The 25,229-nt window shown below is 43.7% G+C and overlaps 1 protein-coding gene across 11 annotated transcripts in view; it reads right to left on the reverse strand.

The window, feature by feature from the left end:
- Nucleotides 1-25,229, reverse strand: part of RIMS1 (regulating synaptic membrane exocytosis 1) — a 340,018-nt gene that overhangs the window by 270,622 nt on the left and 44,167 nt on the right. For all 11 annotated transcript variants that reach the window (XM_075268331.1, XM_075268330.1, XM_075268333.1 and 8 more), the window contains exon 2: nucleotides 402-615. In XM_075268331.1, the coding sequence (XP_075124432.1) occupies nucleotides 402-615 (214 nt within the window). The remainder of the gene's footprint in view (nucleotides 1-401; nucleotides 616-25,229) is intronic.

Below are 25,229 nucleotides of genomic sequence, written 5' to 3' on the forward strand. Positions count from 1 at the left end.
CAGGAATGGGAAATATCTAGGAAGTACTTATACTTCTCCCTTCTGCTTAAACTACTCCTGGCTTTAACTCAAAAAACGCAGCAAAATCCGCAACAAAGAAAAGCAACTTTGGCGCAACATGGGGCCTTAGCCTAAAGGGGGTTCCTTGAACATAACAATAATGGTCTTCTATCTTTAACAATATTTATTCATCTATGATCAACAGCAAGAAGGCACCACAGCACTTCTTCACTGCAGTACCTGACACAGCATCATATTTTGTTTATATGGTTGTGTTGGGTGCTGAATGTATTCACAATGATAACAGTTTTGTTTGTCTATTTTCAGTGTGAAAAGGTATGTAATGACTTACAAGAAAGGGCAATGACTTACAAGAAAAGTCTCAAGAAAAGTAAACTTACATTGTTTGACCTAAGTGAAACACGACCACCACAACGAGCACAAAATTTTGTTCGACAGTAAGAGCATAAATGTCCACAGCCATCTGCAAACTTTGTTTTGTGACAAATCCCACATGTTGGTGCATCATCCTTGTGTTCTCCAGGGTACCGACGAGTGTCCTCTCCTATTTTTCTGATTTGTTCTTTATAGCTTTCAAACTGTTGATGCAGTCTCCTGTAAAAGAGAAGAACAAGTCCTAAGTAAAACACTGGAATAAGAATGATATAGTAAAAAAGGGGGAAAAAACCAGCAATACCACAGCATGTACAGTTTACAGCGCTATCTCTGTGGCAAAAATCTCTGCATTTCAAAATCTGCTCTATACATGTCAATGGTGTTGTTTTTGCAGCAGGTCTATGAATTGCTGAAAGCACCACTTGGAGATTTCACAGAAACTACTATAGCAAATCTGTCATGTATAACAATAACCTTATAATTGTCCTACATAAACATCACATCATATTACTCCAATTATAACATATGACATGGCTATGTAACAAATGTTTCTGCAACACATGTCCCTTTCTTGCTGCTACATATTGGCAATAGAGATGAGCGAGTACTGTTCGGATCAGCCAATCCGAACAGCACGCTCCATAGAAATGAATGGATGCACCTGGTACTTCCGCTTTGACGGCGGCCGGCCGCTTAACCCCCCGCATGCCGGCTACGTCCATTCATTTCTATGCGAGTGTGCTGTTCGGATCGGCTGATCCGAACAGTACTCGCTCATCTCTAATTGGCAATTAGACCTAACCTGGATTCCAAGCACCCTCAATTAGGATAACCCATGAATGGCCACCAACTGCACTTTCCATGACATAAACGGGATGATAACCATCTACTAAAACTATTTTTACATATTTTCAGACTGGCACCAGTCACCGGCTGTCCATTGAGACTCAGTTGGCCAATCATACCAAGTAATCCTGGCTTTGGACCTAAATATTCATGCTATACACATCTAACCTGACAAAAATCCAGGTGTAGCAATAAAATACACTACACATATTCAATATACATTATATAAATATCGTACTGTATGAACCAAAGAGAAACTTCAATATCCACCCTTTTCCCTTTACACCTGCACACAGTTTTTGAAAAAACTCGGCAGGGTGTTTTCTCAAAACATCTTGGAGAGCAAACCACAGATCTTCTGTGAATGTCAGCTTGCTCAAATCCTTATGTCTCCTTCATGTAACCCAGGACTCACTTGGTGATTACTTCCAGGACTCGTCCACCAAAGGGTGGTCACACCAAATTTGGATTTGATTTAGATTTTCTTTGATTTCATTCACTATTTTATTCATTAATTTTGTTACTTCTTAAATATAAACTCTTACCATTTCTATTTTTGAAAGTGTTCTTACTTTGCAGCATTTTTTCACACCTGTCAGACGTTTCATACAGTACTATCTGTCTTTATATATAAGTAGAATGAAAATGTTTGTAGCCGCACCAGTATCAGGAGGAATATTCACCTCCCAGCGATGCCAGACAGTGTCCCTTCTACAAATCAGGCTCCCATAGCAAAAAAAAAAAAAAATTGAGTCCGCCAGCATACTGTATCAAAATGGAAGTTACTTTAATAGTAGGGACAAAAATCCACTGTGAAAACCACTGGCCTTGACTTTTTTCTTATCTATCTATCTATCTATCTATCTATCTATCTATCTATCTCCAATAATAAGACACACTGCAAAGACATACTGATAGGGAATGTAGATTGTGAGCCCTACTCGGAGCAGTGTTGACAATATCTGTAGAATATGTTGCCACTATATAAGTATGTGAAATGAATGAATAAGAGACAGAAAGGGAGGACGAGTAGCAGCATGATTACATTAACGGCTAGTTCACACGGGGTCTTTTGGCAGCAGATTTTGATGAGGAATCCACCTCAAAATCTGCTGCCAAAAATGGCTCCCATTGACTTCAGTGGGAGCAACTCACTTCTTTTTTCCACTAGCTAGTAGCAGAAAAAAGAAGCGAGCTGCCCTATCTTGCCGCAAATTCCACAGCTGAATCAGACGTGGCGTACGCGACGCGTACCTTGTGTGAACTAGCCCTAAGGGGCCCTTTACATTGTACATTGTTTAATTACAGACAAACATTACACCATTTTTACACAAAAAAAATTTGTTAAATTTTGCATCAGCCAAAACCAGGAGTTAGACTTTACTTTCACAAATGTGCAATATGACAACTCAATGACCTTTAGAAGCCAATAGAGCTATAATAATAAAATTTGTTCACTAACTATTACTAACTCTTTCTGGGGGATTAAAAAAACACCAATCAGTACAATCACAGCAATATCTAGTTTATATTGCTTATTTGATTATTTTTTTTTAGCCATTACTAATTTAGCATAATAATAGCCTATTTTGAAAAAAAATCAACTGTTTCTGCATTTTCAGAAGAGCATAAAGTTTTTATTTTTCAGTTCACGGAGCTGGTGAAAGGCTTATTTTGAGCACAATGAGCAGTGCTTTTTTATTGTCACAATTCTGGGGTACATATGACTTTTTCTTCACTGTTTATTCCATAATTTGTGATGCAACATGATGAAAAATCACTTCTTCTGGCGTTTTTTTTTCTAACATCATGTATCATGCAGGTTAAATAATGTTATTATGAATGTAGCAATACTATATGTGTATAGTTTTTAACACTTTAATTTTTTTTTTTTTATATGGTCACGGGCTACTTTTTCTATGTTAATTAATTGTTTATTTATTTAAAAAAAAAATAAAAAAGTCTTAATTATTTGAACTTAAACCAACGATCAACAGATTGCTCGTTCACTGTTCTTACTCGGCCAGAGGTAGAATGAAAGTGGCACAGGCCTTAGGAAGATTCAGGATGGCAGTCTCAGGCTTCCATGGCAATAGTTCACTATCTCCCAAAGTTGGCATAGGTGGACTGATCAGGAATGTGTGCTTTGGAAAACCCTGTAGATGCCATGGTCCTGACTGACATGGCATCTAAGCGGGGGTAACACTTGCATTTGGAGGTTAGCTCCTAAGCGGGTGCCATGGCCATGATGTCATAGTAAGTCATGGTGCAGGATAAGGTTAAAGTCTATAGGAGCACACAAATGAAGCGTACAAATGTTTCCATTATACTTTCCTTTGTCTAGATTCCAGTCCTAGTTTTACTTTACAAAAATTGGTTAAATGCTGACTGTGAAGGTGGCCATAACTATTACTTAATCAATATATGCCATACAGTATATTTTCTGTTTTGTACAGTGCTGAGGACTGTACTTGCGATTTAGAAATATTTAACTAATACTGTATGTTGGAGCTATCTGCATATTACAATGTAAAAAAAAAAAAACAGTCTCCACCTATCTAAAGCTGGCTTCATATGGACACATAGCTATCAATGGATCTGCTAACAATGTGTACATGGGAAACCCAGCTGTGCCCGTATGCTTCATCTACTGTGTGTATAACTGTGAGCGAATCCACTGACAATTTAAAACTAGATTCAAACTATGCTTTTTCTGTATTGCAGAACAGAAGAATAACATAAAATAAAATAATCCTTTAGAAGTCCCACCATGTGGAAATTCAGTGTGTTACAGCAGCATAGATAATACAATAAAAATATAAAATACAAATAAAAAAACGCCACAATAGAGGTATTACAGTGACAGTAACAGTAGGTACAGATAAAAGGATAAAGGCAGAGGTAAAAAAAAAAAAAAAAAAAAAAGTAGCAGGGATATTACAACTTAAAGGGGTATTCCCACGTCGCATACTCACCAGTCTTTACTGCTGTAAAATCTTCTTTCTTCCTGGTTTCTTGCATCATTTGGTGGGCAGGGTTTCACATGCAACCTGCTGTTTAGCTCTGCCCCAAAATTCGTGTGTAGCTCCGCCCACCCATATTGGACTATGAAGTACAGGCAGCAGCAACTCCATTCTGTGTTACATACAGAGACTGCCTGTCTCTGCCATAATGAACACAACTGAATTAGCTAGCCTGATAACTGGGAGAACAGAAGAAATGAAAGCAGCTGCTCTCCTCTATCTGCTAACAGGAAGCTAGGTCAGATGGTATAGACACAGGAATAGCTAGAAACACAGGCTGCTCCCATGCACTTAGCCCCTCCTCCGTCCCCCCTCAGAGCAGCAGATAGATCACTTGACTTATGACCAGATAAGTCAAGGGATGTGTCAAAAAAAATGAATAAAGTAAGATAGTGGACAAACAAAGCAGTTTTGCTGAAGCAATGTATTTAGGAAAAGTCTTACATCCACATTAACAAGCAGTATAGATAGGATCCTTGTGATGGGACAACCCCTTTAAGGATCTTTTAGTTCTCTGTATGGAATGATCTTGGCTAAGCTCGGTTTTGGTTGCACAGCCTAACCACAGCAGGGAGGAAAGACTTCCAATAGCGTTCCTTCACACACTTAGGGTGAAGCAGTCGGTCACTGACTGTATTGCCCAGTGCTATTACGGTCTCATGCATGAATATCATGAATATCCCAGTTGTAAATGTATTTATAAGTTTAAAGATATCATCAGTGTAGACTAGAGGAATACCATGAGCTGCACAAGCAACCCAAAGTATAGAACTCAACATAACCCATAGCAAATTTATCAGCCATAGACATAACCAATCCTTGTGCTGCAGCAAGCAGTATAGTATAGTGGCACTGTATTACAGTATTCTCCCCTGGAAGCAATGCTATTGTTGAAGAACACCTCTGTATTACTTCATGTGAATGAAGAACTGTTTTTCTCTAAGATATAAATAAATGTCTCATAGGGCGGTTAAAGGCAGAGAAGGCAAAGCAGTAGACTTCCATGGGTGCCAAATTATTATTATTATTATTTTACAAAGCTGAAATGTAGCCATGTGCATTTAACATCGACTTTAAGGCCCTTTCACACAGCCGTGTTCGGTCTGTGTGACTACTGCATTTGCCGGCCCCACTGTCTGTGATTTTTGATGCTGCAATTTCCTGAACTACTGCAGGTGTATGAAGGCTGGGGCCCCACGTGCCATATCCGCAGCACTAAAGCGCTGCGGAAAGAACCGCTGCGTGAACGCATTTCGGTTCTTTCCGCAGCGCTTTTAAGAGAAAGTTCACAGAGTTTTCCTCTGTGGACTTTCTCTTAACATTATATCTACGGGAAAGCTGCCGGCGTTTCCGTAGATATAATTGACATGCTGTGTTCTTTTCCGCAAAGTGGGGATGGGATACACATGAATCGCATCCACTTTGCCTGCACTGTACAACGCCGCAATTTTTTCCTGCAGCGTCTCCGCTGCGGGCAAAATGCGGCGTTTACGTCCCGTGGGGCCCTGGCCTGAAAATGATAAATCACTATATGCCTGAAGCCCCATGATGTGGAAACTCAGCTTTTTTTTTGTTGCAGATTTTGTTGTAGTTTTTTTTGAGCCAAAGACAGGAGCGGATTGAGCAGAAGGGAGAAGCATAAGAACTTCCAACATATTTCCCATTACTTCTGTAGCCATTCTTGGTTTTGGCTAAAAAAAAAACGCAATAAAATCTGCAACAAAAAAAAGCTGCATTTCCGCAATGTGGGGCCTCAGCCTAAAGCTGTGAGAGCACTTCAGACAGGCTGTGGCCTGTTTGAGAAATTCGTTTGTCACATTCTGTGTGGTTTCTGGACTGAATGCAGATATCTGAATAAGCCCACCAACTAAAGCTGCTTGTAACAGTATTATCATGTATAACTTTTCAGGGACATTTATGTAACATACTCAACTAACTATATACATAAAGCTAACAGAGTTCACAAATGAAGAAATAATAAAAAAAAAAACTCCTGCCTAGTTACATATTTTTATGAACACATGCACAAACGTCACCTATTTGGTATGCAGGGTGGCATCGGAAAAAAAAAGGACAAAATGGCTTGTGTAGTGTAATTATTCCCTAGTGGATCGCCAGTGAGTTACTGACATAAATAGAAGCAGCCCTGTGAAAGAAGAGCTCTGAACATTCCTCATAACAATGCCAGCTCATACAAGGCTGGTAATGACTCTATAAATACATGGCAATTATTTTATTTTTAACCACTCCATCCCATCCTATTCTTCTTCTTAGCTTCTACTAAATGACATATTTGATGTGTTCCATATTCTAAAAGCGTACGCAGAAACTGCCATAGACAACAGAAACTCACACTTCCTGTAATGTAAAAAATTCATGGACATGAAACTTAAAGCACAAAAGGAAAAATGGATCAATAAAGATTAATGTTAAGTAGCAGAGGCATAAATAATTAAGGGGCAGCACATTATGTCTAGAGGTCTTGTAGTATTATGTTTTAAGATCTGCTGATAAGAGCAATTTTTACATTGTGTTATGTTTCCATTTGCTGCTGATAACCGACTTACTAAAGACAGTAAATACAATTGTCCTATTTCTCATTCACTATACAAATATAGTCACTTATCTCTTGTGTCTTGCTACTTAACCCTTTGCAGATCAGACCTTTTGAGAAAACTAAGGACACATTAATTTTCTTGCCTTTTTTCTATGGTATTTTCTTTAAAGGGGTTGTCCCGTCACAAGGATCCTATCTATAATGCTTGTAAATGTGAATGTAAGACTTTTCCTAAATACAATGCTTCAGCAAAACTGCTTTGTTTGGCCACTATCTCACTTTATTCATTTTTTTGTGGCCACAGCCCTGACCTAGCTGCTCCTGAGTCAAGTGATGTGTCTGCCTGCTCTCAGGGAGGAGGGGCTACGTACACGGGAGCGAGCCCGGGGGGGTAGTTTACCCTTTGGGGGACAGGTGAAGCCAGTAACATCGCTATGTGCCTGCCCTGCATGAAGACAGCAGCGGCAGAAGCGATGCTGCTATTCCGGGGCGGGGGGGGGGGGGGGAGGAGCGGAATAACAGCATCGCTTCTGCCGCTGCTGTCTTCATGCAGGGCAGAAGCATAGCGATGTTGCTGGCTTCACCTGTGCCGGCATCTAACTCCCCAGCATCCGCTGTAATAGGCGGATGCTGGGGACTGTTAGACGCCGGCACAGGCACATCGCTATGCTTCTGCCCTGCATGAAGACAGCAGCGGCAGAAGCGATGCTGTTCCGCTCCGGGGTCACATATGCAAAGCCAAGCGACGAGATGCCGCCGGCCCTGCATGCAAGCTCATACACCAGTCTAGCCTTCACAATGCGAATACAGACCCGCAGGTTGTCGGGTCTGTATTCGCATTGTGAAGGGTAGACTGGTGTATGAGCACGCATGCAGGGCCACCGGCATCTCGCCGCTTGGCTTTGCATATGTGACCCCACCCACCAATGACGAGACAAAGCCGGAAGATAGAAGATTTTAGAGGAACGAAGACGGGTAAGTATGCGACGTGGGAGTACCCCTTTAACAAAATATAAAGTGCTGCGGAATATGCTGGCGCTATATCAAAAGGGTATCACTGAGGGGCGGGTGACACTATCCACCCATAGAATAAATATACAATACTAAATAATATTGTATATTTATTCGATGAGGATAAGAATGTAAATGTAAACTATTTCCAAGACACATATGGATTAAGATTGAATTATAAAATACAATATATTTAATTTAGTCGCAGTTTTAAGAAACGCACTTGGACCCTTGTGATGAACGGGTATCCCCTCCCAAAGAAAAAAAAACATAACACCAGTATTATATATGACAAATAGTTGGTTGACCTTTACAGAATTTGCTTTGAGGGCCTGAAGAGAAGTGAAACAGAAATTTATAAAAACTGAAAATAACTGATATAGTACTTAGAAGCTAAACTTATATCATATAATTAAATTGCAAACTAAATCAGATCTGTCAGCTAAATATATTGCCTTACATAACAGGTCTTTACTAATATTAGCCACAAAGGCACAAAAATGTACTAGCAGTGTTGAAAGAATACTCCAGTCTAGCAGTAAACTGTGACTCTTCTGTTCCTTGAAATGGTGCCCTACAGGCTACTGTGTATGCACACTGACAACAACCTGTCAATTCCAGGTCTGAGGAAATACAGACAGACTCAAACTACAAGAACGTGTATTCTCTCAGCACTGCTAGTTGCACATTAGGCACAGTTTTATAGTTTACTCATATAAAGGAAAGTGCATTAAGCTGACAAATACACTTTAAAGTTCCAGAAATGGAAAAAATAGAAAAGTATACTGTCTACATGACTCCAGTCATCTGTCTAGTGTATGTAATGTATGTAATGTAAAACATAGATGGTTAAAGTATTCACTTGAGGAAATCAGACAGGACACAACCGCCACCTATAGATCTTAATAATCTTGCCAGGCATGGGGGCTGTAATGCCTTTATGTCCAACTACCCTTGTTAAAACCAGATAAACCAGTTTACAATTTCTGTGGCTTCCATTTATAACAAAGGTTGACACTGACAGCTTGTTAAAGTGTTATAATACTTATGCTCTATCCTTGGCTAAGTCATCACTATCAGATTGTTGTGGGTGAGATTTTCAAGACCCCCATTCATTAGTTGATTGAAGGAAATGTGGTGCTCCGGAACTGGGCACATCTCTATACATGTAGTGACAGTAAATAATACTGCAACTCATTCCTATTCATTTCAAGGAACTGATCTACAGTAACCAAGCACAAGCACTACATAATGACCAATATACACTAAGCGCCTGAAATGAGTCTAAAACTTTGCCTCAACTTGGAGCATTTAAACACACAACAGTGTATCTCATCTTCTGCACCCCACTCTCCACCTTTTTTAAGACAGTGGTCAGAGAGGGGTAGGAGTCTAGGTGAGCTGGGGCAAGGACGCTTTGGTCCACTAGATTTACGATACCTCATGCCAGAAATCAGAAATGAGCTATACAAGATTTCAGTTCAGGCAGATGGAACCTCCTGACATGAGCAATAACTATTAAGACACTGAACCTCTTGGTAACTCTGGCATGTCTAGAACCTGTAGGGAAATGGATGGAGACAAGCATAGGAAGTATCAGTCTTAATAAATTCTCCCCAATGCCTGAAGCTGTGAATAATTCTGGAGTGCCATTGCCCCGTCAATCGGTTGATCATTGGGGGTGCAAAGGTTGAGGCCCCACTAATCTCATGCTGATATAATCCATCCTAAAATCACAACTTTTGCTATATCAGGTTAGGATTCAATAGGATAGATGTACAGGTTGATGAATGGCGAGAGAGAGGGGGAGAGATAGATGATAGCTAGATAGCTAGATAGATAGATTTTTTTAATTGGCCTAATAATATTCAGATCCCCTACCACATACTTCAAAAGACACTTTTTGAAGTTTTAGATTCACAGATGGTATTGTATCTGAAGTAAAAAAAAAGCCCCAGTATGATAACTGTACACAACGTGTAATCCTCCATACCACTATTAACACATTACATTAAATCTCAGCACTGCTTCTTCCATGTTCATTATTCACACAGAACACTAAATACTCATGGCCATTAGCATAAAATAGATTTATACCAGTATAAATGCTGTATATATCTTGCAGGGTATTCCGTAAGGTACACTTTCCTGATTTTTACACTGAATTTATAGATAGTACTTACGGTATGTTGCTTCCTACACCAGGAAATCATTCATTTATTTTTACAGCTTTCATGCCTCAGTGCACAATTTTCATTATCATACTCTGTTCCCAACCTCACCAGTCCTGCCAGGGAGGATATACAGTAATCCCAAGGTGGCCATATCTAGACATCATCATTTACATCTCTTTGCCAATGTATAAATCATTGAGATTAAGAAAAATGTGATTGAACAAGAACTGGTTCATTGCTCTGTTCTTCGGAGCCATTTAATACTCCATTTCTCCATTTATGAGTTATACATAACATGGGCACATTTATAATACATGGAAAAGCATTATCCTGGCACATTGATACCATGTGGAGGGTCAATGGTACATTAGGCCTAATGTCCTGCAATGTAAAGATCTGAAAGACATTTCCACAAGTAGTAAGACTATTCAATAAACATGGTGATACACGCCCCAATGTTCTCCAATTATTAATATATAATAGACCATAAACTTATAAATAAATAATTATATCAATATAATAATAGTATAGTAATCAATAAATAATTACAGCCAATAGCCACAAAGTCAATGAAACCAGTCCTCCCTGCTCCATGTCTTGACACGGTGATGACTGACACCTCAGCTGGGTAAACTCCTCCTATTATTTGTTGATTTTCCCGCCTGCCAGCACAGCTGTCCAATCAGCTGTTAGAGTTGCTGCTGGGCAGAATCCACATCTGACAGAAATCTTCCCGCCAAAACTCAGCTGACCAATCAGCTGACAGAAGCTGCTGCTGGGCAGAATATCAGAAGAACCTGCTGATGGATTAGCACAGCATGACCTGTGACTGACCTTCAATCAGCTAAAGACAGTAAGGGAAGTAATCAAAGTAACCAGAACCATTTTATTAATGAGAGAAAATATCAATTAATATATAAAATAAAACATAATTTGGAGCTGGTACGGTATCCCCATAGGCCCCCATACGTAATACTCCTGAGGGCTCTTTCAATATACCTGGCCGAAAATCAGGCCACTATTACAAGTACCGTATTTTTCGGACTATAAGACGCACTTTTTTTCCCCAAAATTTTGGGGGAAAAGAAGGGTGCGTCTTATAGTCCGAATGTGGCCGCCCGGCATCTGCTGTAATAGAGAGGCGGAAGCCGGCAAGTGATAGACGCCATTACAGGTGCCGGGGCCTGCGACATCGCTGCGCTCCTCTGCCCTGCATGAAGCCAGCAGCGGGAGGAGTGATGCTGCTATTCCGCTCCTCCGTCCCCCCGCTGCTGGCTTCATGCAGGGCAGGGCAGCGATGTCTCAGGCCCCGGCGTCTATCCCTCCCCGGCATCCGCCTCTCTAGTACAGCGGATGCCAGGTCAGTATCGGTGGCCCCTTCTCCCCCGGGGCCGGTCCCCACCGGCCCCGTACCTGTAAAGTTGCAGGCCGGCTCCTGTGCGACGATATCGCAGGAGCCGACCTGTTCGGGTGACAGCCGGGAGCCTAATGAGGCTCCCAGGCCTGTCACGGCTATATATTAGTATTGCGGCTGGGTCTATGACCAGCCGTAATACTAATAGACAGAATGTCCCATAGACGGCAATACAGTTGTATTGCCTTCTATGGGACTTGCGATCAAGTGACCGCAGGTTCAAGCCCCCGGGGGGCGAATAAAATAGTAAAAAAAAAAAAAAAAAAAAAAAAAGCTTTAAAAATATATAATAAAAATATGAAATAAATAAAAGTTCTAAATCACCTCCTGTCCCTAGAATATATATATAAAAGTAGAAAATCATATATCATAAACCACCGTTTTTTTTTTCAATAAAAGGTGATCTAAGAAATAGATATTCCCCAAAATGGTATAACTAAAAAATACTTCTGGCCCCGCAAAAAAAAACGCTCTATGCATCCCCGTACAGCTGCAGGGTCACCTGTCAATGTGGCCTTGCAGCTGTTGCAAAACTACAACTCCCATATATTAAATATTTTACCAGTTTTTGCTTCAAAATTTTTTTTCCCTATTTTTCCTCCTCTAAAACCTAGGTGCGTCTTATAGTCCAGTGCGTCTTATAGTCCGAAAAATACGGTAAGTATAATCGGGGCAGAAAGTCTGCAGAGATGTTTTCCAAAGCATTTTCCTTAGCCTAAAAAGGTTCTTGGGAGGATCCCTTAGCAACAAAGTGATAAAAAAAAGTATCCTCTGTGTTGGAACTCCTGTGATCAGAAGTAATCTGTGGTAGAATTTGGAATGTGTCAATTTCCCCCCAGCGTCACCAAAGAGGAAACTACACATTATATATTGCCCTTTCAAATATATGTTTTTGTGTAATGCTGGATAGGAACATATATATATTCATATATTCTCATATAACATTACAGTTGTTTTCTAGAGGTGTGCCCCCAAACAGAACCAAATGTTGGATCCAGATAGTACTATGGCTGAGAGAAAGATTATATTTACCTGATGTTAGGTGAAACAATGGTTCACTGCAGGATGCAGATGGGTCAAGTGCGAAATAGCGGAGGCTGGATAGAGGCAGAATACTGATCAAACATCCACTCAGACAATTACAATCTATGAGGGGGTGGATGCCTAATATTCCAAATGCAAACAGATAAGGTTTATACAAGGTGTCAATCACATGATAATATGAGGTACCCTGTGCTGGCTTACAGACTATTAGTGATGCCCATAATGTTAGATCAGACAGCCTGTTCAGCGTATATATACAGTATATATATATATATATATATATATATATATATATACACACACACACACATACACACATCCCACAAGTTCCAGAGTCCTATATAACATAACAGGGACTTGCGAGACACAAGTAAACTTGCGAGCTTGCATATTTTGGCCAAAATATCTACTAATACCCCGTGCTTATTGACTCAATTTTGAAGCAAGCTGCCAGTCCCTATTAAGTTAATTGAAGGAAAATGGGGTGTTTGTGGGGTGTACACATATAGGTGCTGGACAGTATCCCTGTCAATCATACGCTGTAAGCCAGTGCAGTGAAACCTCACATTATCATGTGAATGGCACCTTATGTAAGCTTTATTTGGGTGCTTTTGGAATAATAGGTACCCAGACTTAAACTGGAAAACCCTATAACTTAAAGAGGACCTTTCATGGTCTGGGGCACAGGCAGTTCTATATATGAATTCAGCGCACTGTCAGCTTTCCCGATCTGTGCCCCGGGTAAAGAGCTTTCGGTCCCGGTACCGTAGCTCTTTACAGTCAGAAGGGCGTTCTTGACAGTCTGTCAGGTACGTCCTTCTCCACAGCAGCGCCTATCGCGCCGTGCTGTGTGAGTGGGGAGGAACGCCCCCTCCCTCTGCTCACAGTGCTTGTCCATAGACGAGTATTATCAGGAGGGGAGGGGGCTTCCTTCCCGCTCACACTGTACAGTGTGATAGGCACTGCTGTGGAGAAGGACGTTCTTGACAGACTGTCAGGAAAGCCCTTTTGACTATAAAGAGCTACGGTACTGGGACCGAAAGCTCTTTACTCGGGGCACAGATCGGGAAAGCCGACAGTGCGCTGAATTCAGCGCACTGTCGGCTTTCCAGCAGTATATAGAACTGCCTGTGCCCCAAACCATGAAAGGTCCGAGCTTTAAGAAATAATTTCAACTCTTTGGATATAAAAGTTGATACAGAAAACAAATACGGAGTGTCAGAGTATTGGCAAAACTCCTACCTGGGTTTTGACAAATTGATCTTCTATAATAATTAGAGTCATTGCCTTCTCTAAGGTTTATTATTAGAGATGAGCGAACAGTGTTCTATCGAACTCATGTTCGATCGGATATTAGGCTGTTCGGCATGTTCGAATCGAATCGAACACCGCGTGGTAAAGTGCGCCATTACTCGATTCCCCTCCCACCTTCCCTGGCGCCTTTTTTGCTCCAATAACAGCGCAGGGTAGGTGGGACAGGAACTACGACACCGGTGACGTTGAGAAAAGTAGGCAAAACCCATTGGCTGCCGAAAACATGTGACCTCTAATTTAAAAGAACAGCGCCGCCCAGGTTCGCGTCATTCTGAGCTTGCAATTCACCGAGGACGGAGGTTTCCGTCCAGCTAGCTAGGGCTTAGATTCTGGGTAGGCAGGGACAGGCTAGGATAGGAAGGAGAAGACAACCACAACAGCTCTTATAAGAGCTAAATTCCAGGGAGAAGCTTGTCAGTGTAACGTGGCACTGACGGGCTCAATCGCCGCAACCCAGCTTTCCCAGGATCCTGAATGGAATACACTGTCAGTGTATTCCCGTATACCCGATATATACCCCGATACCCGTTCCAACGGTGTGCCCCCCCACCTTCACCCCAGAAATACCCTGCAAGTCCCCTAGCAATAGAATTGGGGCTATATACACCCACAATTTTTACTACTGGTATACAGTGCCATTGTCTGACTGGGAATTCAAAGAATATATTAGGAATACAAATACCCTCATTTCTTGCTACTGCCATATAGTGCCAGTGTCTGACTGGGAATTCAAAGAATATATTGGGGTTACGTGCACCCACAATTTTTACTACTGGTATACAGTGCCATTGTCTGACTGGGAATTCAAAGAATATATTGGGGTTATAAATACCCTCATTTCTTGCTACTGCCATATAGTGCCAGTTTCTGACTGGTAATTCAAAGAATATATTGGGGTTACGTGCACCCACAATTTTTACTACTGGTATACAGTGCCATTGTCTGACTGGGAATTCAAAGAATATATTGGGAATACAAATACCCTCATTTCTTGCTACTGCCATATAGTGCCAGTGTCTGACTGGGAATTCAAAGAATATATTGGGAATACAAATACCCTCATTTCTTGCTACTGCCATATAGTGCCAGTTTCTGACTGGTAATTCAAAGAATATATTGGGGTTACGTGCACCCACAATTTTTACTACTGGTATACAGTGCCATTGTCTGACTGGGAATTCAAAGAATATATTGGGGTTATAAATACCCTCATTTCTTGCTACTGCCATATAGTGCCAGTGTCTGACTGGGAATTCAAAGAATATATTGGGGTTACGTGCACCCACAATTTTTACTACTGGTATACAGTGCCATTGTCTGACTGGGAATTCAAAGAATATATTGGGAATACAAATACCCTCATTTCTTGCTACTGCCATATAGTGCCAGTGTCTGACTGGGAATTCAAAGAATATATTGGGGTTACGTGCACCCACAATTTTTACTACTGGTATACAGTGCCATTGTCTGACTGGGAATTCAAAGAATATATTGGGGTTATAAATACCCTCATTTCTTGCTACTGCCATATAGTGCCAGTTTCTGACTGGTAATTCAAAGAATATATTGGGGTTACGTGCACCCACAATTTTTACTACTGGTATACAGTGCCATTGTCTGACTGGGAATTCAAAGAATATATTGGGAATACAAATACCCTCATTTCTTGCTACTGCCATAGAGTGCCAGTGTCTGACTGGGAATTCAAAGAATATATTGGGAATACAAATACCCTCATTTCTTGCTACTGCCATATAGTGCCAGTTTCTGACTGGTAATTCAAAGAATATATTGGGGTTACGTGCACCCACAATTTTTACTACTGGTATACAGTGCCATTGTCTGACTGGGAATTCAAAGAATATATTGGGAATACAAATACCCTCATTTCTTGCTACTGCCATATAGTGCCAGTGTCTGACTGGGAATTCAAAGAATATATTGGGGTTACGTGCACCCACAATTTTTACTACTGGTATACAGTGCCATTGTCTGACTGGGAATTCAAAGAATATATTGGGAATACAAATACCCTCATTTCTTGCTACTGCCATATAGTGCCAGTGTCTGACTGGGAATTCAAAGAATATATTGGGGTTACGTGCACCCACAATTTTTACTACTGGTATACAGTGCCATTGTCTGACTGGGAATTCAAAGAATATATTGGGGTTATAAATACCCTCATTTCTTGCTACTGCCATATAGTGCCAGTTTCTGACTGGTAATTCAAAGAATATATTGGGGTTACGTGCACCCACAATTTTTACTACTGGTATACAGTGCCATTGTCTGACTGGGAATTCAAAGAATATATTGGGAATACAAATACCCTCATTTCTTGCTACTGCCATATAGTGCCAGTGTCTGACTGGGAATTCAAAGAATATATTGGGAATACAAATACCCTCATTTCTTGCTACTGCCATATAGTGCCAGTTTCTGACTGGTAATTCAAAGAATATATTGGGGTTACGTGCACCCACAATTTTTACTACTGGTATACAGTGCCATTGTCTGACTGGGAATTCAAAGAATATATTGGGAATACAAATACCCTCATTTCTTGCTACTGCCATATAGTGCCAGTGTCTGACTGGGAATTCAAAGAATATATTGGGGTTACGTGCACCCACAATTTTTACTACTGGTATACAGTGCCATTGTCTGACTGGGAATTCAAAGAATATATTGGGAATACAAATACCCTCATTTCTTGCTACTGCCATATAGTGCCAGTGTCTGACTGGGAATTCAAAGAATATATTGGGGTTACGTGCACCCACAATTTTTACTACTGGTATACAGTGCCATTGTCTGACTGGGAATTCAAAGAATATATTGGGGTTATAAATACCCTCATTTCTTGCTACTGCCATATAGTGCCAGTTTCTGACTGGTAATTCAAAGAATATATTGGGGTTACGTGCACCCACAATTTTTACTACTGGTATACAGTGCCATTGTCTGACTGGGAATTCAAAGAATATATTGGGAATACAAATACCCTCATTTCTTGCTACTGCCATATAGTGCCAGTGTCTGACTGGGAATTCAAAGAATATATTGGGAATACAAATACCCTCATTTCTTGCTACTGCCATATAGTGCCAGTTTCTGACTGGTAATTCAAAGAATATATTGGGGTTACGTGCACCCACAATTTTTACTACTGGTATACAGTGCCATTGTCTGACTGGGAATTCAAAGAATATATTGGGAATACAAATACCCTCATTTCTTGCTACTGCCATATAGTGCCAGTGTCTGACTGGGAATTCAAAGAATATATTGGGGTTACGTGCACCCACAATTTTTACTACTGGTATACAGTGCCATTGTCTGACTGGGAATTCAAAGAATATATTGGGAATACAAATACCCTCATTTCTTGCTACTGCCATATAGTGCCAGTGTCTGACTGGGAATTCAAAGAATATATTGGGGTTACGTGCACCCACAATTTTTACTACTGGTATACAGTGCCATTGTCTGACTGGGAATTCAAAGAATATATTGGGGTTATAAATACCCTCATTTCTTGCTACTGCCATATAGTGCCAGTTTCTGACTGGTAATTCAAAGAATATATTGGGGTTACGTGCACCCACAATTTTTACTACTGGTATACAGTGCCATTGTCTGACTGGGAATTCAAAGAATATATTGGGAATACAAATACCCTCATTTCTTGCTACTGCCATATAGTGCCAGTGTCTGACTGGGAATTCAAAGAATATATTGGGAATACAAATACCCTCATTTCTTGCTACTGCCATATAGTGCCAGTTTCTGACTGGTAATTTAAAGAATATATTGGGGTTACGTGCACCCACAATTTTTACTACTGGTATACAGTGCCATTGTCTGACTGGGAATTCAAAGAATATATTGGGGTTATAAATACCCTCATTTCTTGCTACTGCCATATAGTGCCAGTGTCTGACTGGGAATTCAAAGAATATATTGGGGTTACGTGCACCCACAATTTTTACTACTGGTATACAGTGCCATTGTCTGACTGGGAATTCAAAGAATATATTGGGAATACAAATACCCTCATTTCTTGCTACTGCCATATAGTGCCAGTGTCTGACTGGGAATTCAAAGAATATATTGGGGTTACGTGCACCCACAATTTTTACTACTGGTATACAGTGCCATTGTCTGACTGGGAATTCAAAGAATATATTGGGGTTATAAATACCCTCATTTCTTGCTACTGCCATATAGTGCCAGTTTCTGACTGGTAATTCAAAGAATATATTGGGGTTACGTGCACCCACAATTTTTACTACTGGTATACAGTGCCATTGTCTGACTGGGAATTCAAAGAATATATTGGGAATACAAATACCCTCATTTCTTGCTACTGCCATATAGTGCCAGTGTCTGACTGGGAATTCAAAGAATATATTGGGAATACAAATACCCTCATTTCTTGCTACTGCCATATAGTGCCAGTTTCTGACTGGTAATTCAAAGAATATATTGGGGTTACGTGCACCCACAATTTTTACTACTGGTATACAGTGCCATTGTCTGACTGGGAATTCAAAGAATATATTGGGAATACAAATACCCTCATTTCTTGCTACTGCCATATAGTGCCAGTGTCTGACTGGGAATTCAAAGAATATATTGGGGTTACGTGCACCCACAATTTTTACTACTGGTATACAGTGCCATTGTCTGACTGGGAATTCAAAGAATATATTGGGAATACAAATACCCTCATTTCTTGCTACTGCCATATAGTGCCAGTGTCTGACTGGGAATTCAAAGAATATATTGGGGTTACGTGCACCCACAATTTTTACTACTGGTATACAGTGCCATTGTCTGACTGGGAATTCAAAGAATATATTGGGAATACAAATACCCTCATTTCTTGCTACTGCCATATAGTGCCAGTGTCTGACTGGGAATTCAAAGAATATATTGGGGTTATAAATACCCTCATTTCTTGCTACTGCCATATAGTGCCAGTTTCTGACTGGTAATTCAAAGAATATATTGGGGTTACGTGCACCCACAATTTTTACTACTGGTATACAGTGCCATTGTCTGACTGGGAATTCAAAGAATATATTGGGAATACAAATACCCTCATTTCTTGCTACTGCCATATAGTGCCAGTGTCTGACTGGGAATTCAAAGAATATATTGGGGTTATAAATACCCTCATTTCTTGCTACTGCCATATAGTGCCAGTTTCTGACTGGTAATTCAAAGAATATATTGGGGTTACGTGCACCCACAATTTTTACTACTGGTATACAGTGCCATTGTCTGACTGGGAATTCAAAGAATATATTGGGAATACAAATACCCTCATTTCTTGCTACTGCCATATAGTGCCAGTGTCTGACTGGGAATTCAAAGAATATATTGGGGTTACGTGCACCCACAATTTTTACTACTGGTATACAGTGCCAATTTCTAACTAGGAATTCAAAATGCGCAAGGCTCCCGGAAAGGGACGTGGACGAGGCCGTGGGCGAGGTCGGGGGAATGGTTCTGGGGAGCAAGGTAGCAGTGAAGCCACAGGGCGTCCCGTGCCTACTCCTGTGGGGCAGCAAGCATTGCGCCACTCCACAGTGCCAGGGTTGCTTGCCACATTAACTAAACTGCAGGGTACAAACCTTAGTAGGCCCGAGAACCAGGAACAGGTCTTGCAATGGCTGTCAGAGAACGCTTACAGCACATTGTCCAGCAGCCAGTCAGACTCTGCCTCCTCTCCTCCTATTACCCAACAGTCTTGTCTTCCTTCCTCCCAAAATTCCGAAGCTTTACAGAACAATAACCCAAACTGTCCCTGCTCCCCAGAGCTGTTCTCCGCTCCTTTCATTGTCCCTCAACCTGCCACTCCACGTCACGATTCCACGAACCTAACAGAGGAGCATCTGTGTCCAGATGCTCAAACACTAGAGTCTCCTCCATCTCCGTTCGATTTGTTGGTGGATGACCAGCAACCCACCCTCATCGACGATGATGTGACGCAGTTGCCGTCAGGGCATCCAGTTGACCGGCGCATTGTGCGGGAGGAGGAGATGAGACAGGAGTTGGAAGAGGAAGTGGTGGATGATGAGGACACTGACCCGACCTGGACAGGGGGGATGTCAAGCGGGGAAAGTAGTGTGGATGTTGAGGCAGGTGCAGCACCAAAAAGGGTAGCTAGAGGCAGAGGCAGAGGTCAGCAGCTTAGGCGAAGCCAGGCCACACCCGGAATCTCCCAAGATGTTCCAGTTCGTACCCAGCCCCGAAAAACTCCCACCTCGAGGGCACGTTTCTCGAAGGTGTGGAGTTTTTTCAAGGAATGCGCCGAGGACAGATATAGTGTTGTCTGCACAATTTGCCTCTCGAAATTGATTAGGGGCTCTGAGAAGAGCAACCTGTCCACCACTTCAATGCGCCGTCATTTGGAATCCAAGCACTGGAATCAGTGGCAGGCAGCAACGGCAGGACAAAGGCCGCCTGCCGTTCACGCCACTGCCACTGCCTCTGCCACTGCCTCTGCCTCTGCCACTGCCACTGCTGACTGTGCTGGCGATGCACTCCAGAGGACGAGCCAGGACACCACTTCATCTGCCTCCGCCACTTTGTTGACTTCTACCTCATCCTCCCCTGGTCCTGTCTTATCTCCTTCTCCTGCACCATCAAAGGCACCATCAGGCGTTTCTTTACAACAACCCACCATCTCTCAGACATTGGAGCGGCGGCAGAAATACACTGCTAACCACCCACACGCGCAAGCCTTGAACGCCAACATCGCTAAACTGCTGGCCCAGGAGATGTTGGCGTTCCGGCTTGTTGAAACTCCCGCCTTCCTGGACCTGATGGCAACTGCGGCACCTCGCTATGCCGTCCCTAGCCGTCACTACTTCTCCCGGTGTGCCGTCCCCGCCTTGCACCAGCACGTGTCACTCAACATCAGGCGGGCCCTTAGTTCCGCGCTTTGCACAAAGGTCCACTTGACCACCGACGCGTGGACAAGTGCATGCGGACAGGGACGCTACATTTCACTGACGGCACACTGGGTGAATGTAGTTGAGGCTGGGACTGCTTCCCAAACTGGCCCGGTGTACCTCGTCTCCCCGCCTAACATTCCTGGCAGGGACACGAGAAGAACACCCCCCTCCTCCTCCTCCTCTACCGCCTCCTCCTCCGCCACCGCCTCCTCCTCCGCCACCGCCTCCTCCTCCGCTGTTAGATTGACCCCAGCTACGAGTTGGAAACGTTGCAGCACTGGCGTTGGTAGACGTCAGCAGGCTGTGCTGAAGCTGATCAGCTTGGGGGACAGACAGCACACTGCCTCCGAGGTGAGGGATGCCCTCCTCGATGAGACGGCAATATGGTTTGAGCCGCTGCACCTGGCCCAGGCATGGTCGTTTGTGATAACGGCCGGAACCTGGTAGCAGCTCTGGAGCTTGCCGGACTCCAACATGTTCCATGCCTGGCCCACGTCTTCAACCTAGTGGTGCAACGTTTCCTAAAGAGCTACCCCAATGTTCCAGAGCTACTGGTGAAAGTGCGGCGCATGTGCGCCCACTTTCGCAAGTCGACAGTAGCCGCTGCTAGCTTAAAATCTCTCCAGCAACGCCTGCATGTGCCACAACACCGGCTTTTGTGCGACGTCCCCACACGCTGGAACTCAACGTTTCAGATGTTGAATAGAGTGGCTGAGCAGCAGAGACCTTTGATGGAATACCAGCTACAAAACCCTAGGGTGCCACAAAGTCAGCTGCCTCAGTTTCACATCCATGAGTGGCCATGGATGAGAGACCTTTGTGACATCCTACGGGTCTTTGAGGAGTCCACAAGGAGGGTGAGCTCTGAGGATGCGATGGTGAGCCTTACAATCCCGCTCTTGTGTGTTCTGAGAGAATCCCTGATTGACATCAGGGATAACTCAGATCACACAGAGGAGTTAGGGATAGCATCCGATCCGTCACAGCTGGAGAGTAGGTCCACACATCTGTCCGCTTCACTGCGTTTAATGGAGGAGGAGGAGGAGGAGGAGGAGGAGGAGGAGGAAGAAGAGTTGTCCGATGATGTGATGGTGATACAGGAGGCTTCCGGGCAACTTCGAATCGTCCCATTGTTGCAGCGCGGATGGGTAGACATGGAGGATGAGGAGGAAATGGAGATTGAACTTTCCGGTGGGGCCAGAGGAGTCATGCCAACTAACACTGTGGCAGACATGGCTGAGTTCATGTTGGGGTGCTTTACAACCGACAAGCGTATTGTCAAAATCATGGAGGACAACCAGTACTGGATCTTTGCTATCCTTGACCCCCGGTATAAAAACAACATCTCGTCTTTTATTCCGGTAGAGGGGAGGGCCAATCGCATCAATGCTTGCCACAGGCAATTGGTGCAGAATATGATGGAGATGTTTCCAGCATGTGACGTTGGCGGCAGGGAGGGCAGTTCCTCCAGTAGGCAACCAAGTTCTCACCGGTCCACACAAACGAGGGGCACACTGTCTAAGGTCTGGGACACCTTGATGGCACCCCCTCGCCAAAGTGCCGCCACGGAGGGTCCTAGTGTCACCAGGCGTGAGAAGTATAGGCGCATGTTGCGGGAATACCTTTCCGACCACAGCCCTGTCCTCTCCGACCCCTCTGCGCCCTACACGTATTGGGTGTCGAAGTTGGACCTGTGGCTTGAACTTGCCCTATATGCCTTGGAGGTGCTGTCCTGTCCTGCCGCCAGCGTCCTATCTGAGAGGGTGTTCAGTGCAGCCGGTGGCATCATCACTGACAAGCGCACCCGTCTGTCAGCTGAGAGTGCCGACCGGCTCACTTTGATAAAAATGAACCACCACTGGATAGAGCCTTCATTTTTGTGCCCACCTGTGTAAAGCACCCCAACATGAAACTCCATGTCTGTACTCAACCTCTCCAATTCCTCCGCATCCTCATACTCATCCACCATAAGCGTTGCACAATTCTGCTAATACTAGGCTCCCTCCAACATGATTTCCCCCAACTCTGCTGGTTAGAGGCTCCCTCCACCCTGATTTCCACCAACTCTGCTGGTTAGAGGCTCCCTCCACCCTGCTTTCCCACAACTCTGCTGGTTAGAGGCTCCCTCCACCATGAATTTGCCCAAACTGGGCTGTTTAGAGGCTCCCTCCACCATGAATTGGTCCAAACTGGGTTTTTTAGAGGCTCCCTCCACCATGAATTGGTCCAAACTGGGCTGTTTAGAGGCTCCCTCCACCATGAATTTGCCCAAACTGGGCTGTTTAGCGGCTCCCTCCACCATTAATTGGTCCAAACTGGGCTGGTTAGAGGCTCCCTCCACCATGAATTTGCCCAAACTGGGCTGTTTAGAGGCTCCCTCCACCATGAATTTGCCCAAACTGGGCTGGTTAGAGGCTCCCTCCACCATGAATTGGTCCAAACTGGGTTTTTTAGAGGCTCCCTCCACCATGAATTTGCCCAAACTGGGCTGTTTAGAGGCTCCCTCCACCATGAATTGGTCCAAACTGGGCTGTTTAGAGGCTCCCTCCACCATTAATTGGTCCAAACTGGGCTGGTTAGAGGCTCCCTCCACCATGAATTTCCCAAAACTTGGCTGTTTAGAGGCTCCCTCCACCATTAATTGGTCCAAACTGGGCTGGTTAGAGGCTCCCTCCACCATGAATTTGCCCAAACTGGGCTGTTTAGAGGCTCCCTCCACCATGAATTGGTCCAAACTGGGTTTTTTAGAGGCTCCCTCCACCATGAATTGGTCCAAACTGGGCTGTTTAGAGGCTCCCTCCACCATGAATTGGCCCAAACTGGGCTGTTTAGCGGCTCCCTCCACCATTAATTGGTCCAAACTGGGCTGGTTAGAGGCTCCCTCCACCATGAATTTGCCCAAACTGGGCTGTTTAGAGGCTCCCTCCACCATGAATTTGCCCAAACTGGGCTGGTTAGAGGCTCCCTCCACCATGAATTGGTCCAAACTGGGGTTTTTAGAGGCTCCCTCCACCATGAATTGGTCCAAACTTGGCTGTTTAGAGGCTCCCTCCACCATGAATTGGTCCAAACTGGGGTGGTTAGAGGCTCCCTCCACCATTAATTGGTCCAAACTGGGCTGGTTAGAGGCTCCCTCCACCATTAATTGGTCCAAACTGGGCTGGTTAGAGGCTCCCTCCACCATGAATTGGTCCAAACTGGGGTTTTTAGAGGCTCCCTCCACCATGAATTGGTCCAAACTTGGCTGTTTAGAGGCTCCCTCCACCATTAATTGGTCCAAACTGGGCTGGTTAGAGGCTCCCTCCACCATGAATTGGTCCAAACTGGGTTTTTTAGAGGCTCCCTCCACCATGAATTGGTCCAAACTGGGCTGTTTAGCGGCTCCCTCCACCATGAATTTGCCCAAACTGGGCTGGTTAGAGGCTCCCTCCACCATGAATTGGTCCAAACTGGGGTTTTTAGAGGCTCCCTCCACCATGAATTGGTCCAAACTTGGCTGTTTAGAGGCTCCCTCCACCATGAATTGGTCCAAACTGGGGTGGTTAGAGGCTCCCTCCACCATTAATTGGTCCAAACTGGGCTGGTTAGAGGCTCCCTCCACCATTAATTGGTCCAAACTGGGCTGGTTAGAGGCTCCCTCCACCATGAATTGGTCCAAACTGGGGTTTTTAGAGGCTCCCTCCACCATGAATTTGCCCAAACTGGGCTGTTTAGAGGCTCCCTCCACCATGAATTGGTCCAAACTGGGCTGGTTAGAGGCTCCCTCCACCATGAATTTCCCAAAACTTGGCTGTTTAGAGGCTCCCTCCACCATTAATTGGTCCAAACTGGGCTGGTTAGAGGCTCCCTCCACCATGAATTTGCCCAAACTGGGCTGTTTAGAGGCTCCCTCCACCATGAATTTGCCCAAACTGGGCTGTTTAGAGGCTCCCTCCACCATGAATTGGTCCAAACTTGGCTGTTTAGAGGCTCCCTCCACCATTAATTGGTCCAAACTGGGCTGGTTAGAGGCTCCCTCCACCATGAATTGGTCCAAACTGGGTTTTTTAGAGGCTCCCTCCACCATGAATTGGTCCAAACTGGGGTTTTTAGAGGCTCCCTCCACCATGAATTGGTCCAAACTGGGCTGTTTAGCGGCTCCCTCCACCATGAATTTGCCCAAACTGGGCTGGTTAGAGGCTCCCTCCACCATGAATTGGTCCAAACTGGGGTTTTTAGAGGCTCCCTCCACCATGAATTGGTCCAAACTTGGCTGTTTAGAGGCTCCCTCCACCATGAATTGGTCCAAACTGGGGTGGTTAGAGGCTCCCTCCACCATTAATTGGTCCAAACTGGGCTGGTTAGAGGCTCCCTCCACCATTAATTGGTCCAAACTGGGCTGGTTAGAGGCTCCCTCCACCATGAATTGGTCCAAACTGGGTTTTTTAGAGGCTCCCTCCACCATGAATTTGCCCAAACTGGGCTGTTTAGAGGCTCCCT

The sequence above is a fragment of the Leptodactylus fuscus genome, chromosome 3 (genome assembly GCF_031893055.1).
Source record: "Leptodactylus fuscus isolate aLepFus1 chromosome 3, aLepFus1.hap2, whole genome shotgun sequence".
NCBI classification, from domain to species: domain Eukaryota; kingdom Metazoa; phylum Chordata; class Amphibia; order Anura; family Leptodactylidae; genus Leptodactylus; species Leptodactylus fuscus.